Source organism: Anopheles stephensi, chromosome 3 (assembly GCF_013141755.1).
Source record: "Anopheles stephensi strain Indian chromosome 3, UCI_ANSTEP_V1.0, whole genome shotgun sequence".
Lineage (NCBI taxonomy): Eukaryota > Metazoa > Arthropoda > Insecta > Diptera > Culicidae > Anopheles > Anopheles stephensi.
The window spans coordinates 74994176-75008471 of record NC_050203.1 but is presented as its reverse complement, the minus strand read 5'-3'; the positions used below and the strand labels follow the sequence as shown (position 1 = coordinate 75008471).

The 14296-nt window shown below is 45.0% G+C and overlaps 1 protein-coding gene across 9 annotated transcripts in view; it reads right to left on the bottom strand.

The window, feature by feature from the left end:
• LOC118510760 (rhomboid-related protein 2) overlaps positions 1-14296 on the bottom strand; it is a 15771-nt gene extending 1475 nt beyond the window's left edge. The window contains exons 1-5 of one of the 9 annotated variants that reach the window (XM_036053010.1): positions 14125-14296; positions 7371-7604; positions 5655-6946; positions 616-687; positions 455-526 (exon numbers count right to left, since the gene is read on the bottom strand). In XM_036053010.1, coding sequence (XP_035908903.1) covers positions 455-526; positions 616-687; positions 5655-6272 — 762 coding nt within the window. In that variant the 5' untranslated portion in view covers positions 6273-6946; positions 7371-7604; positions 14125-14296. The other 8 variants (XM_036053005.1, XM_036053007.1, XM_036053008.1 and 5 more) reach the window with 8 other exon arrangements.

Sequence of the window (14296 nt, the reverse complement as noted above, 5' to 3'; positions counted from 1 at the left end):
TCAGGGGGGGGGGCCTTCTCGAGTCTTTTACCTTTATTTTTAAAATAATATCTTATTTATAAAGTGATTAAGAAGATCCGAAATTTTAGCCGAGCATGCCCGGGATAAGGCAAGTAACAGGGAGGAAATGCCTTGTTAATTTTTGCTATTTTTTGTTAACTTATAATATGCCAGCAGATGCGCTGTTCAAACCATAATATTCAATATAAAAATAAATACAAAGGATTAAGAAGATCCGAAACTGTATATCAGCCCGCGCAGCATAAAGCGTTAAAAACATTTTTGACAATTGCTTCGTCCTGCATAAAAATTTGGTTGTATTGAAAGCGCCTAAAGTTATGCAATTTGATGTCCAAATAGCTGTGTTTAGCTCTCAATCATATTTTCTAGGCTTTTGTTTGTTCTCTTAAGCCGTGTACTGCCTAGTAAACCAATCCAATCATTCCTTACTAACCTGTATGATGATATTAAGCACAAGATGTACATTTCCCGCGTGAAGAAAGGTGTACGTTACGAAGCGCCAAACCTGTCGAGGAAGGAGTGTTGGTTTTTTAAATATTTCATCACTAACCGCCGTCGAGCTGATCGAAATGCTACCATAGAAGCTTATGTTACCTCGTACTGCTTCACGGGTGAGAAGATGAGTTGCTGGTTAATGGCATCGTTATTGTAAGTAAAGATGGCGATCTAAATGGGTGGGAGAAAACGAAACGAAAGAAGCGAAAGTGAATCGAGTGCGTTATGAATAATTGTTGATGATGATTTTCAGTACCGAGACGATAATCAGGAGCTAGCGTAGGATTGAATTAAAGGTATGTTGAGGGAAAAATGTTGGAGAATTCTGAGTCAACCTACAATCGTGCAGCTCAAACTCCTTCCCTTAAATGATTGCATTTCAAACAAAACACCGAAAAGACCCGTAAAAGTGAATCTATTTTCATCCAAGTGCGTGTTGAAGATTTACATTCAAAACGGAACCCAGCCTGCCCGCAAGTGTCCGCCAACGGCTAGACCGATACCGGCCCCAAAAGTCGTTAATTTCTTTGCCGTGTGTGTGTAGTGTAGAATTAAAAATATGAGCAGAATTCTACACCGTACGTTGGAGGCCACGAGCTGCGAGCGCATAAATCTTGAAGATGCTCCAAAGGACCCAACGAACGGTTTTCTCTCCGGGGTTCTTGAAGTTGGGTGGTGTAGTTTGATTTACATTTACGACCACCACGTCAGTGGGTGTGATCGTAAACGAAAAAAAGGGAACGATGAAACAATCCATACCATGCCATGCCAACATTTTCGTATCAAATTTCTTGGTGGAAAATCACACGATGACGGAAAAGCCGGAAGGGCCATTTGTTGGGTTTGGGATGTTACGAGCATTTTATTATTTTAGTTTTCCTTCGCCACTATTTTCCATACGTGTAATATGATCGGGGAGAGGGAGAGAGAGAGAGAGAGTGCGTGTGGCGTTGCGTTCAAGCTCAGTGATTATCCATAAGCCTGGTTCTACATTGCAAAGCATAGCTTTACACCAGGTCTTTCGGTCAACACGATTGGGGCCAATGGAAAAGTGAGACATTTTTCGCCTGATTGGCCTAGATATTGGGTAAGCACAGGGCACACTAATTACGCCTGAAGCCTCCAATACCGTTTGACTCGCGAGGTTTGGTGTGTGTGTGTGTCCCTTGAAGTTCGCCAACACATGGCACACATTAGGGCTAACCCCAATCAGTTCTAAAGAGCCTCGCTCTACCATAGTTGCAATAGCAGGTTCAAAGAACGAACCTGGTGACACAGAAAAATCGAAAAATCAGAGCGCAATGATGGTGCAGTTTGGTGGCTTTCCATCCACGGCACGGAAGCCATACACGCATCCATCGACACGTCCAGGGACACGCGCTACCAGAACAAAGGGACCATCGATTGTCCGGACGGAACATAATGGACATTCACGTTCAGCGTTACAAAAGCGCTCCTTAATCTCTGCGCGATTTGATGCGATTGGCACCGAGTTGTGTGAGGTCGGTGCGTAACTACAACTATTTTGCCGACGGTCGGCCGGAACGCTGATTGGAAGTTGTCACCGAACGGAATCAATCGCGCACCGGACCACGGTGCAACGTGCGCCCGTAAACAATCGATAGAGTTGTTCCCGATTTGCTTACACCCGTGACCCACTGGCAGTGGGCTGGCGTTACGAAGCGTTGGGTAAATATTGGATTTTTCCGTTTGACGGCACGGCCTTTGTTTACATTCCGGCTGCAACGTGTGCAACTGCACACCCCGAAACCTTGGTCGATGCACATGAAAAGCTGCTGCTGACCAGCAGCGCGCTGGAATTTGCGATTTCCTTCGAGACCAGATTGAACAGGCCCAACCTCCCCCCTTTATAGTTAGTTTAGGGTACGAGGTTATAGGTTCCCTTACAAGGATTGTGGTTCTAGCCGAGCAGCCGCACTGCACGTGACAATCTCGGTGGACATCATGTCATCAATCACCAGGCGTGGAGGCTAGCCAGTGACTCCGAGCGTCATTCTTTGCCCAAAAACGGAATTTAATACCGGCAGAAGAGAGGGACGACGCTCACAGCAGTCGATCGATCGCTCCGTGTGGAGATTATGCTGCAAATGGATGCAAAAAAAAAGCCTTAAGTCTGCATTTTATTGCAATTTTATTCAATCATTGTCTTTGGGGCGCGCAGCGTTAGCCATCCATAATTATGTTTCGTGCTGGGGTGACAGCGAGGTCGTTCAGATGGTCAGGGGATGGCAACCGCTTCAACTTGATTCGTGAGAGTTTTATATTTTCAATCTATTGTTTTATTCAACTCAAACTATTTCAATTGACGAATAGAAGATTGAGCTGTTCAAGGACAATTAGAACTAATTATTCCTTAAAGCCTGTTGGGCAGTTCTATTCCCTGTTGTGAAATAATCGAGAATAATACTTAAAAAAACAAAAATTTAAACAAAATTACCTAAAAAAAATTAATGCTAAAAGCTTAAAGGATTTTCTTGTAAAGGTAAGCCCCTTAAAGTCGGTCCAGTGGTCAAGGCGACAGCGGTGCCAGTCTTCACACGACAGGGCCGCGATTCAATTCCCATCCAGATCGACTCCCCGTACGCAGTACTGACTATCAGCAGCAACGGGTAACATTAAGTCACAGAAAGCCAGAAATGGCAGGCCGAGACCTCTCGAGGTTTTAGTGTCAAGGGAGAGGCAGAGGAAGAAGTGACCCGAGCGGCCTAATGGTAGTAGCGACAAAGGCGCCGGTATTCATACGACAGGATCGTGGTTCAAATCCCATCCAGATCGCCTCCCCGTAGTGAGAACTGACTATCCAACTACGTGGTATTATCAAGTCTAGTGAGCCAGAAATGGTAAGCATGACCTAAGAGAAGTCTTTAGGCTTAGAAGAGAGAAGAGACTCGATATATTGTGCAGCGGTTTATTTGTTTAGAAGTAAGCAAAGGATTTTTACCTAAAAACCTTGAAAAGTCTTATTGAATATTTTTTACAGCCTTACTATAAATAAATAATTTTTAAAATGTTTTAAAATGGAGCTCCAAGCAATAGGCCAGTCCGTCCTTCATGATCAGCAAAAAAAAAAAATGGAGTTCTTTTTTCTTAGAAAAATTTTTTTGAAGCTTGGTAACTCTAATAAGGCTTCGAAAATATCAAAATTGCCAACCCCTGCTGCATGATGATAAGATTCGGAAAGGGAAATCAACATTGATGAGGTTAGGGCAACGTCAAGACGCGATAGACACGTGCTAGGGGATGTGTCCCATGCCTTTACCGACCCGCTTGAAGTGTTTGATTTTGGACGGGGGACATTGTGGACTTCACCGGTTGAAGTCTGTGCCTGATAGCTAGGGAAGGGAATGGAATCTATCGGGATCTTCCATTGAAAAGAAGCATTAAGAAAAGATGTTATCCTGGCAGGGGCGCAAGATGATGGACGTATTTTTTTATTCTGTTTGAGCAACTGCTTAGGATACGTTTATGCTTTATCAGTAGCACGGAACAAAAATATTTACTTTACTCCTGTTTGCAACATCGTACGGTTTTTTGGAATAATATTGACAAAGCAGTTTTTTTTTGTGTGTATCTTCCTCGGATGCACTTCAAATGGGTGGAATTCCCATCTAATTGTAGACTAGAAACTTCCTGATGAGACCTCATTTGTAACAGAAAATCACCGCTCCCAAACAAAGGTGATTGTTCCGTTGGTATCTCCGGCATCAGGGTGACGCCGCTTGATCCATTCTGCTTGACTGAACACAATGCACGCTGCCAGTGCATCCTCCGGCCAGCAGTTGTGCAAGCGTAACAAATTAAATAAATTAATGGCACTGAGCATCTCGGACGGCGGGAGGGACCAACGTTCCGACGTAAATCTCAGCGTTAATGAGCCAATGGGAAGTTGACCCTCCCTTGGGAAGATAAGATGGTGACCCGAAGGGCAAGGTCTAATCGGTATCGTTCGATACTGGATTATGTCATTCCGTGGATCAAGTTCGAGGCGAAATCGGAAGAAAATAGATGCTAATTGAGGCTTAGTTGCTAACACGAACCAGGGAATAGCTCAAGTTACATCAATGACACTCGTCCAAAAACAAAAATCGTCCATTATTAGTTCCCCGATGACTCTAATGACTCATTTATCTTAGCTTGTTAACCGTATTCTACACAATCTATCAGACTTTGTTGGCTGGTGCCCGAGAGTCTAGGAAGGGTTCCCGGTCGTAAACACGTCCATCCACAGCATCCCTGTACTGCGCCTCAGGGCCACACCCTTGGCAGCCTCTCTGGGTGTGAAATTTTCACATCGATTTTTTGCTCCTTCTCGCATTCTTCCTCCAGTTCGTACGCAATGAAGTGCGGAATGCGTGTCCTCGTGCGAGACACGAGCTTCCTTGTCTTTCTAGGTTAATGTTCTTTCTTCCCGCTGTAGTACGCAGTGCAGCTGCTCAGAAGAAAGTGAAACCATTTGACCGGGACCGAGCGACAAGTGGCGTACGGAGAAAGAGATTCAGGATCAAGGAAAAAAATATCGGCTCAAGAAAAATCGATACAGCTCGTACGACCGGGGACGCAGGTTCGCATGTACATATGTGCGAAATGTGATAGGAATGGACCAGCGATATACTGTCTTCATTGTGTGTTTGGTGGGCAAGACCATTGCAGGTTGATTGATTGGGGGATTGGGGTTCGGAAGTTTGTACGGAAGTCGGGAAAGGCTAGCAAGCGAAAAGGTTGGACTGATGGATTTCGCTTAAGGAAGAATCCACCCTGATTGAGGTATTGTTAAAGAGCAATAGCTGTTCATGTGACTTGAAAAAGGTTTTAACTAGCTTATGACGCAATATTGCATACTTTCAGGAGTATCACCCCAAAAAACGTATAACAAGGACGGTATGCAATTCCTAGGGCAAGGAGATCTTTTGGGCTATCCTAATATCGGGCTTGTCGTTCGCACTATCCAGGCTTGTCACTTTTGTAAGATTAGATCCATGATTGCCTATCTGCCATAACCTTCCACAGCGTGAAATACACTTTCCAATAATAAACTAATTTAACGCTCAAGGAAACAAAGACCCACCCGGGGGGGAGAACCCGTCCATCAGAAAAAAAAAATTGGATTCAAAACTTACCTGCAGGGCACTGACAATCAGCAGACTCCATGGCACGGTCCAAGGACAGCACTGACACAACTGGAGCAACTTCGCCGTCCTGCTCGCTGGCCGCTGTTTCCGCTTCCGGCGGTTCACCTTTCGCAGCTTATCGACTAGTTTGGCATCGCTGTGAGAATCATCGTTACTGCTGCTCCCCCCGACACTGCTCGTCCCGGTTGAACCGACCGAACCCGACGGTGTTCCAGGTTCGGCGGCCCTATCACATCGCCCACCACCGAGCCCTCGCTCAAGATCGATGGAGAAAATGCGCGCCTTTTTCTTTTCCCGCGCGCGTGTCCCCGTACACAACTGTTCGCATTCGAGGCTGGACGTTTCGCTCGCTTCCGAACCACTGCCGGTGGTAAGGAATGGTTCCCGTTCCGATTCTGGCTGGCTCCGGTGTCTATCACTTTCGATCCAGGCTCGCTGGCAGGTATCGGCCATGGTGATGGCGTTTGAGGTTTGAAGTTTCCCCCGATGAACTGGAACAACCTTCGCGGGTGGTTTGCGTGAGTCGGTCATGTTTGGTGGTGTGGGGGGGTGTTTGCTTTGTTGTTTCTTTGGATGTATCAGAGACAAGAAGTCTACCGCTGGCATTAGTTTCGCTCAATCACATTGGCACTGGATTTCTTTTTATAGCAACAGGCTGTTTACGGTAGTACGCAGTTGACAGTTCATTATGGCATCATCGTAGTGTGCTGGTCTGTTTGTAGGTAGGTCACAGCCTACTTTTGCGTCTGGTGATTATCCCGAAAACCAATAAGGAATAATAAGGTTGATAGGTCTCAGCAAAATGGCATTTAGCAGTTGATAAGCTTCAACTGAGTTGCTTTTTTTTGAGGTATTCCACCCCTGTATCCTAAGCACTTGTTAAGAATTCTGTGAAGAATAAATGGGACGCTTTGTTTGGCCGGTCTATCAAGGATCCTCACTCATGCCGCCCTTAGATAGCCAACGTTCTATCTAGCAAGGAAGACAGCTCAGTTCCGGGGAAGGTTTAACGATCCGTTTACATCTCTACCGCATGTCACGTTCTCGAGGGCGTTCAGTAACCCTCTCGTGAAACTTCTAAGAACGGGCGACAGCTCCCTCGGTCTGGGTGGTCAACAGATGCGTCCCGTGCTCGACAAATCGCATGCGCTATTGCCTACAGGTTCCACTGCACGAGATAACGACCGCGAAAAGGCGCTTTGTCGTTTGCTGATCCGACTTCCGAGTCCGCGACATTGGCGGCACGCGTTTGTTTGGTTCGCTTGTTGCCGTTACGAGTTCTGAAAATTGATAAGCAGGGAAAGAAGTGAAGTTGATAGAGCGATCCAGCTGGTGGTTATTATTTATATGAGAAGTCACATAGGGACATAAGGGGGCATGGATTTTTTCCATCCTCCAAGAATTCTCCAATGTTCTGAGGTGGAGCACTAGCCAACAAGCGCACAACACTTACGAAATAATCTCTTTTCCAGTTCCTAATTTGTCTGGCGTAGACAATAATTAATTTAAACCATCCTCTTGGGGGTTGGTGTATTCTTCTTCTATCCCACTCTCTCTCTCTCGTTGTATTTAAAAAACATACAGCCCTCCTAATGTTTATACAAGCTGCACTAATGACACAAAACAGTTCTCAGGCACGGCGCGTTCTGCGCTGACATTTAATTTCTCTTGCGTAGCTGCTTTCAATTAGAATAACATTCTCACCGTACGCACCGTACGGCCTGGAATATCTGGATCGTTTGGTTCCGAGCAGATAATCAATTACGGTCAACTGCTCGGTGTCGATAGAGTCGAAACAGATGTGTCCCGGCAAACCGGGCGGCATACGCGAGGGCATCGCCCGCTGTGTGAAAGGTGACTTAAGTTGAATGTTGGCCGACACCTTCGGCACGCGACTAATGGATCTTCGGGAGGACCGATACTGTTTTGTTGATGGTCCTCTTTAAGAGCGAAAAGAGAGAAAAAAATATGGCGTCACATCTTCGACATCTTTGCTCTGTACATCCGGATGGGGATTCTATGCGCCACGTCGTCGATCACGATCACTTCCATCGCCCAAGTGGAGAATTATTTATAGAAGCTTTCATTAGGCGTTGCTTCTTGAATGCGACAGACAGCATGTGAGCAGTCTTGGAGGCCATTAAAATAGAGCAAACATAGTCTTTAACCCCGGTTGGAGTGCCCGGTTTCGACCCGAAACGGTCCCGATAGGTAGAGGGAGCTGATGCTGCCGATTGACAGTTGATCTACATTTCTGCGGTTGATCTACTGTGGAGCTTCTGTGGGAGAGTGCTGGGAGCGAGAGCTGCGGAATATTTCATAATAGTTTGTTTGCGGTTGCGGCTTCTCAACCGTCGAGGTCGCGAACGCACCTGTCCGTTTGGGATGAATTTATTTTCAATCCCGCGTGATGTAAATCGCGTTCGTTGTGGGAAACCTTACAGCTTCGCTGATGATGTCGCAAACAATGCGCTTTTAGTGGAACTAGTTGTCCAAGGAGTCGGTGCCAACGAGCGAAGATTTCCTTGAGGACATTGCGTGCCTTGGCCACCAACAATTTGTCAATCATTACGGCTTTCCACAAAAAAACAAACCGCAAATGAACTCACCAATTGGATAAGATTTCTCGAAAACCGCACGAACTTGGAATTAGCGTTTTTGGTCCCAGCGCGCGACAAACACGCACGCCTATTTAAGACCTCTAACTTTGTAGCCAATAATCTGGCCCAACATTCGACATGGAAATAATTGTTTCGTGGCGTTAATTTTAAGAGCTTCCCGGGTGTTGAATGGTTTGGACGGAGTACAAGGTAACTGTTGACATTTGGGGCACCGCAGCGCAGCAATTTGTCATTGAGAAGACAATCGGTCCCATATTGGCAAGGTTGACAGGTAGCGTGCTAACGCGTGTATGTCAATCGATTTCGTTTAAAGTCATCGGCATCGGCAAAACACGCGACGGTCAGACCGTTGTTGGAGCTAATTTTGCAAAGGGAAATCCCTCCAAAATATTACACTTACTTGTAGATAGGGCAGCTTTAAAGAGGTAAACAAACAACGGTGGCCTATCAAAGATGGTGGACGATAATGGCCGCCGAAGAGATAATCAAGCCTCGCAGTCTTTGTTCAACTGGTCGCTTATCGCCATTATCAGCTAACAAGCCACGTTTGATGAGGTAGATGAAAGGGAATGGAAATTCACACCGAACCGTTGCATTCAATTTGTTTCAAAACTTATTACAAGGTCACGTTTTTGATTACTCACTTTACAAAAAAATCCTACCGACACACCGAACCATTTGATTCGGATCAAGAAACGTTCTGTAACGTTTCAATTTCACGCGCGGTACCGCTGTTTACACCGAATCGTAATCCAATAAAACGGCCACGGACTCTCGCAACAGACGGTCCAAACAATTGGTGATTAGCCGATCTTGAGCGAAATTCCGATAGTGATCGATGGGGAAAGCGATTCGCCGGCATTGGGGATTGGCTCTATTTTTGGTTCTGGCGTCTTGGGTATTGGATTTGATTTATGAACGATTTTAGTCCACTCACTCACAGCACTTGCAACACAGTTCTCCCAGACCAACTGGCTTTGGGATTTTGTTTAAAATGCGATTTTGGACAGGACAAGTTTCAGCTTCGCACTAAACGACCGATCACGCACAATCTCACCTTAGCTTCAGATGTTGCAATTTCCAATCGAACGATCGATCTTTTATATGGACCGTTTTGTTTCTTCCTCTCTTAACATAAACCTCACAAAAACGCACACAAAACAGAGAAGTGAAAAAAATCACGGATCACTTCCACTTGAAATCACCTTTTTCGTGTGTAAATTTTCCCCCCCCGGTTTCTCTCGCAGCTACGGCTTTTGCGCCTCTTTTCAGCACTATCGGCACGGCGAGAATGCGCGTCACTGGGAGCTCTCTAAGCACGCGGCACGACTGCACGCACGCACGGTCCACGAATTGGTGCGAGCAACAGCGACTGCTGCTCTAATGCTACTGCGATTATCGCTCGTCCATGCTAGAACAGCGACCGGAATAGACTGACGGAGCGGTACCGTGTACCCCGCCAGCGTAGACGCGGGTCGACTAAGAGAGTTCGCACCACCCTGCTCCATGGCCGACCCGACCCGATTATTCCCCCTTGGCGCTTGGAGCGCTGCTAGGTGTTGCGCCTCGCCGCGGTGTTTCCGGCAAATCAGTGCACTCGATCGTGTATTGATCGAATAGGCAGGGGTTTTCTGGTTGTGGATACTCTTCATCTTTTTAACATTGGAATGAGTTTTAGCTTTGTGAGAAAAAAAAAGCTTAAGGAAAGTCTTTAAATAATTCTCAGTGAGAAAAACTGATATAAACTGGGTCCTCTGTTTTCGATGTCTTTCGTTGGGGTCTACTGTAAAACGCCTAAATGTATGCAATTAGCACAGCCTATGGATTGAAATATCGTTGCATTGTATATTTTGTTAAATCAGGGCTAGTTTAGAATTGATTTAGCATTGATGAAGCAAAATTAACACATTTTAAGTAACAATAGAACTCTCAAAGAATAACTAGCTCAAAAATTGCTCAACAACAATCGCAGCGATGATTTAAAAAGAGTGGCGTTAAACGAAATTTGATCCGTAATCCTCGCTAGATTGGACCATACTGGTTCCAAATGTCTGCAGTACTTAACTCAATGGAATCAATATAGCTGCTATTTTGAAAAGAACGCAAATTATCATTAACAGGGGATTATAAAAAGGCCTCCAAATATTACAAAAAAAGTTCAACAATCTTTTCAATAAACAGTTTAATTTTTCTTCATCCCTATATGCCAGTTCCAAAAACATATTGATATTACAATCCAACGACTGAACCGTACAATAAATTGGCTCTGCTACGTCACTTGCGTGTTAGTAGAAAATTTAGATCCAGAAGGGACAGTAAATAAATCGAATTAATTTTTCTTCTTCTTTGGCCCAACGACCTTTTAAGGTCATGCTTGCCATTTCTGGCTTACTGGATGCAATGAAATCGCTTAGCTGGATAGTTAGTCTTCTCTTCGGTTGGAACGGCCCGCATGGGATTTGAACCCCGACCCTCGTGCCGTGTGAACACCGGCGCCGTTGTCGCCTTTACCACCGGGCCGCCCACAAAGAATCAATTAGAATATTTAAATTAATTAAATTTACTTATTTAAACTTGTACAACGCGATAGAACTGGTATCAAATTTCATCCGTTTTATTATTCCCATAATGACTAACAAATCATGAACTGAATTGATTACGTGACATTAATTAAGTTTATATAGCCGCTAAACATACTATGAGCTTAAGCCAAGAAGGTCTTTAGAAAGGATAAAAAAATACGAATTGATTCCTATCTGAATCGAAAAACCCTGCAAACTATACATTAGTGGCATTCCGCTCGTGCCTCACCGATTAAATATATTTTTTTAGTTATTGTTTTGTTCTGAAGCTTTGCTATATATTGTTGACGTATAATGTATCCTTATTATTTTATATAATTTCAATTCTTTTTTCATATCAAATTATCATATATTTTTCAATCTTCCCTTTTATAATTTTGTTTTATATATTTTCCCTCAGAGTAAATGTTGAAAACATCTCACTCAAGCAAAATTGTTTTCGCAGCTGCACCACACAAACGCACCACACCAAACATTTGTCACCACAACCAACATAAAAACAGGCCAACCCAAACCGAATGGGTCACACTATATGGCAAACCGTTGGTCGCCGGTGCAGCCGGTTTTCCCACGAGCACGCGTTCGTACGCAGCGCAATGGGTGGATGCATTTTTAGAAGAACCACGCGTCTCACTGCAGTTTAGTACCGGTTCCCGATTCTCTAGCGTTCTGCAGCACACACAAACGGTTCTTTCGGTTCTTTTGGTCGGTTAAAAATATATACCAATTCGCCGACGACCCAACCAGAAGGGTGTAATTAACTGCGAACCCGTGGGGACACTCCGCTTTAGGGAGCTAGCTTAGGGCCGAAGTTGGCGAAACTCCTGCAGGGGGCGGGGGCCTCCATATCCATCGGGAAGCAATTTCCGCGTTTGGTGACACTTGTTTTGGAGTGTCAGGTCCCTCGGCTGGGCAGAGAATTTCTTGCGACGAGCACGGAAATGTGACGTGGGCGATCATCGTGGGAGATTACGAGAGAGTGTGCGGGTTTAACGGCACACTTGCGTGAAGTTTTGCATTCCGAGATTGGGAAAGTTGTTGACGGAGCTTGGTTCTCTATAAAGCTGCAGCTGTCTAATGGGAGAAATGGGCAGAATTTCTGAGGGTCTTTAGAGGAAGTCATTGCCATTGGGGATTCTTGGTGGCGAGGGAATACTTTGTGTGTTTAGATGAGTAATTACTTCGATGATTCATCCAAATTAAATTCCCCAACACAATGACTAGAACAACAGATAACGATCGAATGATCTATCTAACAGACAATGAGCTCCAGTTGGAATGAAATCCAGCAGCCTCTTCTATGTCACATAAATTTCTCGTACGATCAATGTCAACGACAGCGAGCCAGATTAAGCAAATCTCCTTCGATCGTAATTCGAATGAGCTGCTACTGATTTATCGCCCTCTGCTTCCGTTTCGTACCTCAAATTCACTTCAGCCTCAGGGTCTCCCCCCATATCTGCAGCTAATAAAGAGTTCGGTTTTCAGATCCCCTTTTATGGACTTGTGCCCCGCGTGTGTTTATATTTGGCAGTTTTTTCGGTAATTAATAGCACCGCCACCTTCTATCTTTTTTGTTTCGAGAAGCCAAGTTCGTCGAAGCGCCGTCCGAAGTTTGACTCTCAGCTGGTGATGACATATGGAGACTGCTTAGTAGTCACCGGGCGTATAACACTTCGACAACCGATTAAGTATTCCATTCCCAAACACACCATGTCTGACTGCCCTGTTGCCTCTATGCCTCGGTGTCTGTGTTTATGACCGATCGCAGGTGATCGTAACATTCTCCCAAGATGGGATGAAAAAAATGAAACGAAGTGGTGCTTGGCTTGAGCGCTTTAGGCGCCGACAAACTCCTCAAGCGAGAGTGTTAAACGGATGTGATCGACGCACGGAACGGAAGTTTCGTACAGGTCGCGTCAAATTGGTGAATTTATTGTTGTTATCGTGTGTTCGGTTCGGCAAAAGAGGATCCCCCGCCCTCTTCCCGACTAGGATTGACATTGTCTCGATCGATCGGGGCGGGTAGGTAATTAACGATTCGTGACACGATATATTGCGTACTGTAGCGTGGTAGAGAATGCGTCATCTGCCCGATGCGTGATGGCTGTCGGTATTTCAATCAGGAGAATGGATGCATTGTCTCCCGGGCTACACTGGGGTTGGAGGGTTTTGAGTTGTTTAATAGCCTATTCCTATTCCTGGAGCCTATTATTACTGGAACTGCACCGTACGGTACTATCGTCCCTTGGGATCGTTTAGTACTTGTTGGTGTTTGGTGTTCCGGAAGGAACCACTTTGTCCATGGTGAACTCATCAGGAAGCATCAACAAAACTAAATCAATAAAATATTATGATCTCTTCATCGCACGTCTATTCCTCAACTATTCATATGATGCAATTTGGAAGGGTGAGAAACTGGGGCAAAATAAGTGGTTTTCGGTTCCATAAATCTTAACGCAACGTGATGCACGTGACATCAAGCCATAACGCGTTTCGTGGTCAACGGTGCGTTCGCATCCTCATCCTCAGTTTGGTCGAGAATGATTCGGGATTATGGAGGAGATTTTGTTTCTTCCCCAAGATGGGCCAGAGCACGTGCCGCGACAGTATGACGACACTGCGGTTTGAACTGTGGCGACTGTGGGTCTCCTCTCCCGTCGTTCGCATTACGAAAATATGTTCTTCTGGTGCTAATGTATCTGTAAGTTCTGAAAGAAATCTGGTGTCTCTTGCTTTGATTGATAGATTGCTGCTGCTGGTAATCTGCATTGTAACGTGGCTAACGTAGCTTGACTTATGACAATCCATCAAGGTGGACGTGTCGCTTCATGAAGTTGGAGCCGAGATTGGTCGTTAAAAATTGAAACTTAATTTAACGGAACTTTTGACGTTTTAAGAGGAAAATCTGTCATGTTTGCTATACTTAGTTTTGACAGCTAACCACCAACGTTTGAAACTTCCTTTTCATTTTCTAGGCAAGGAACTCATCAAAAAGCATTTAACAATGTGTGCGTAGGAGTAGCCAACACATAAACAAACACCTCGATGGATATATCATTTCTGAATATTCCCCCCTCCGATAAAGCCAACATCATAACAAGCACACCGGACGATAGATCTAATTTTAGCACAACTTGCTCCTCCATCCATTGAAGGGAACCCACAGCAAGAAAACGGAAGCAAAAACATAGCGTTTCGCATTCTTGTGTGATGAGCGGAACTGGGTTTGTTTACAGGAAAGTAGCTGCTTACCGGGTAGTTGTTTTCACCTGTTTCCGAATTCTCCGACTCCATTTATTGACTCCCTTTTACCTAATTCTATCTCACAAACCACCAATCCCACTTGCACAAATCCATTCTTCGGAAGGTGTAAATCTAGACACACACACACGCAATCACTGATAACGACCCGCCCGGGAAGACG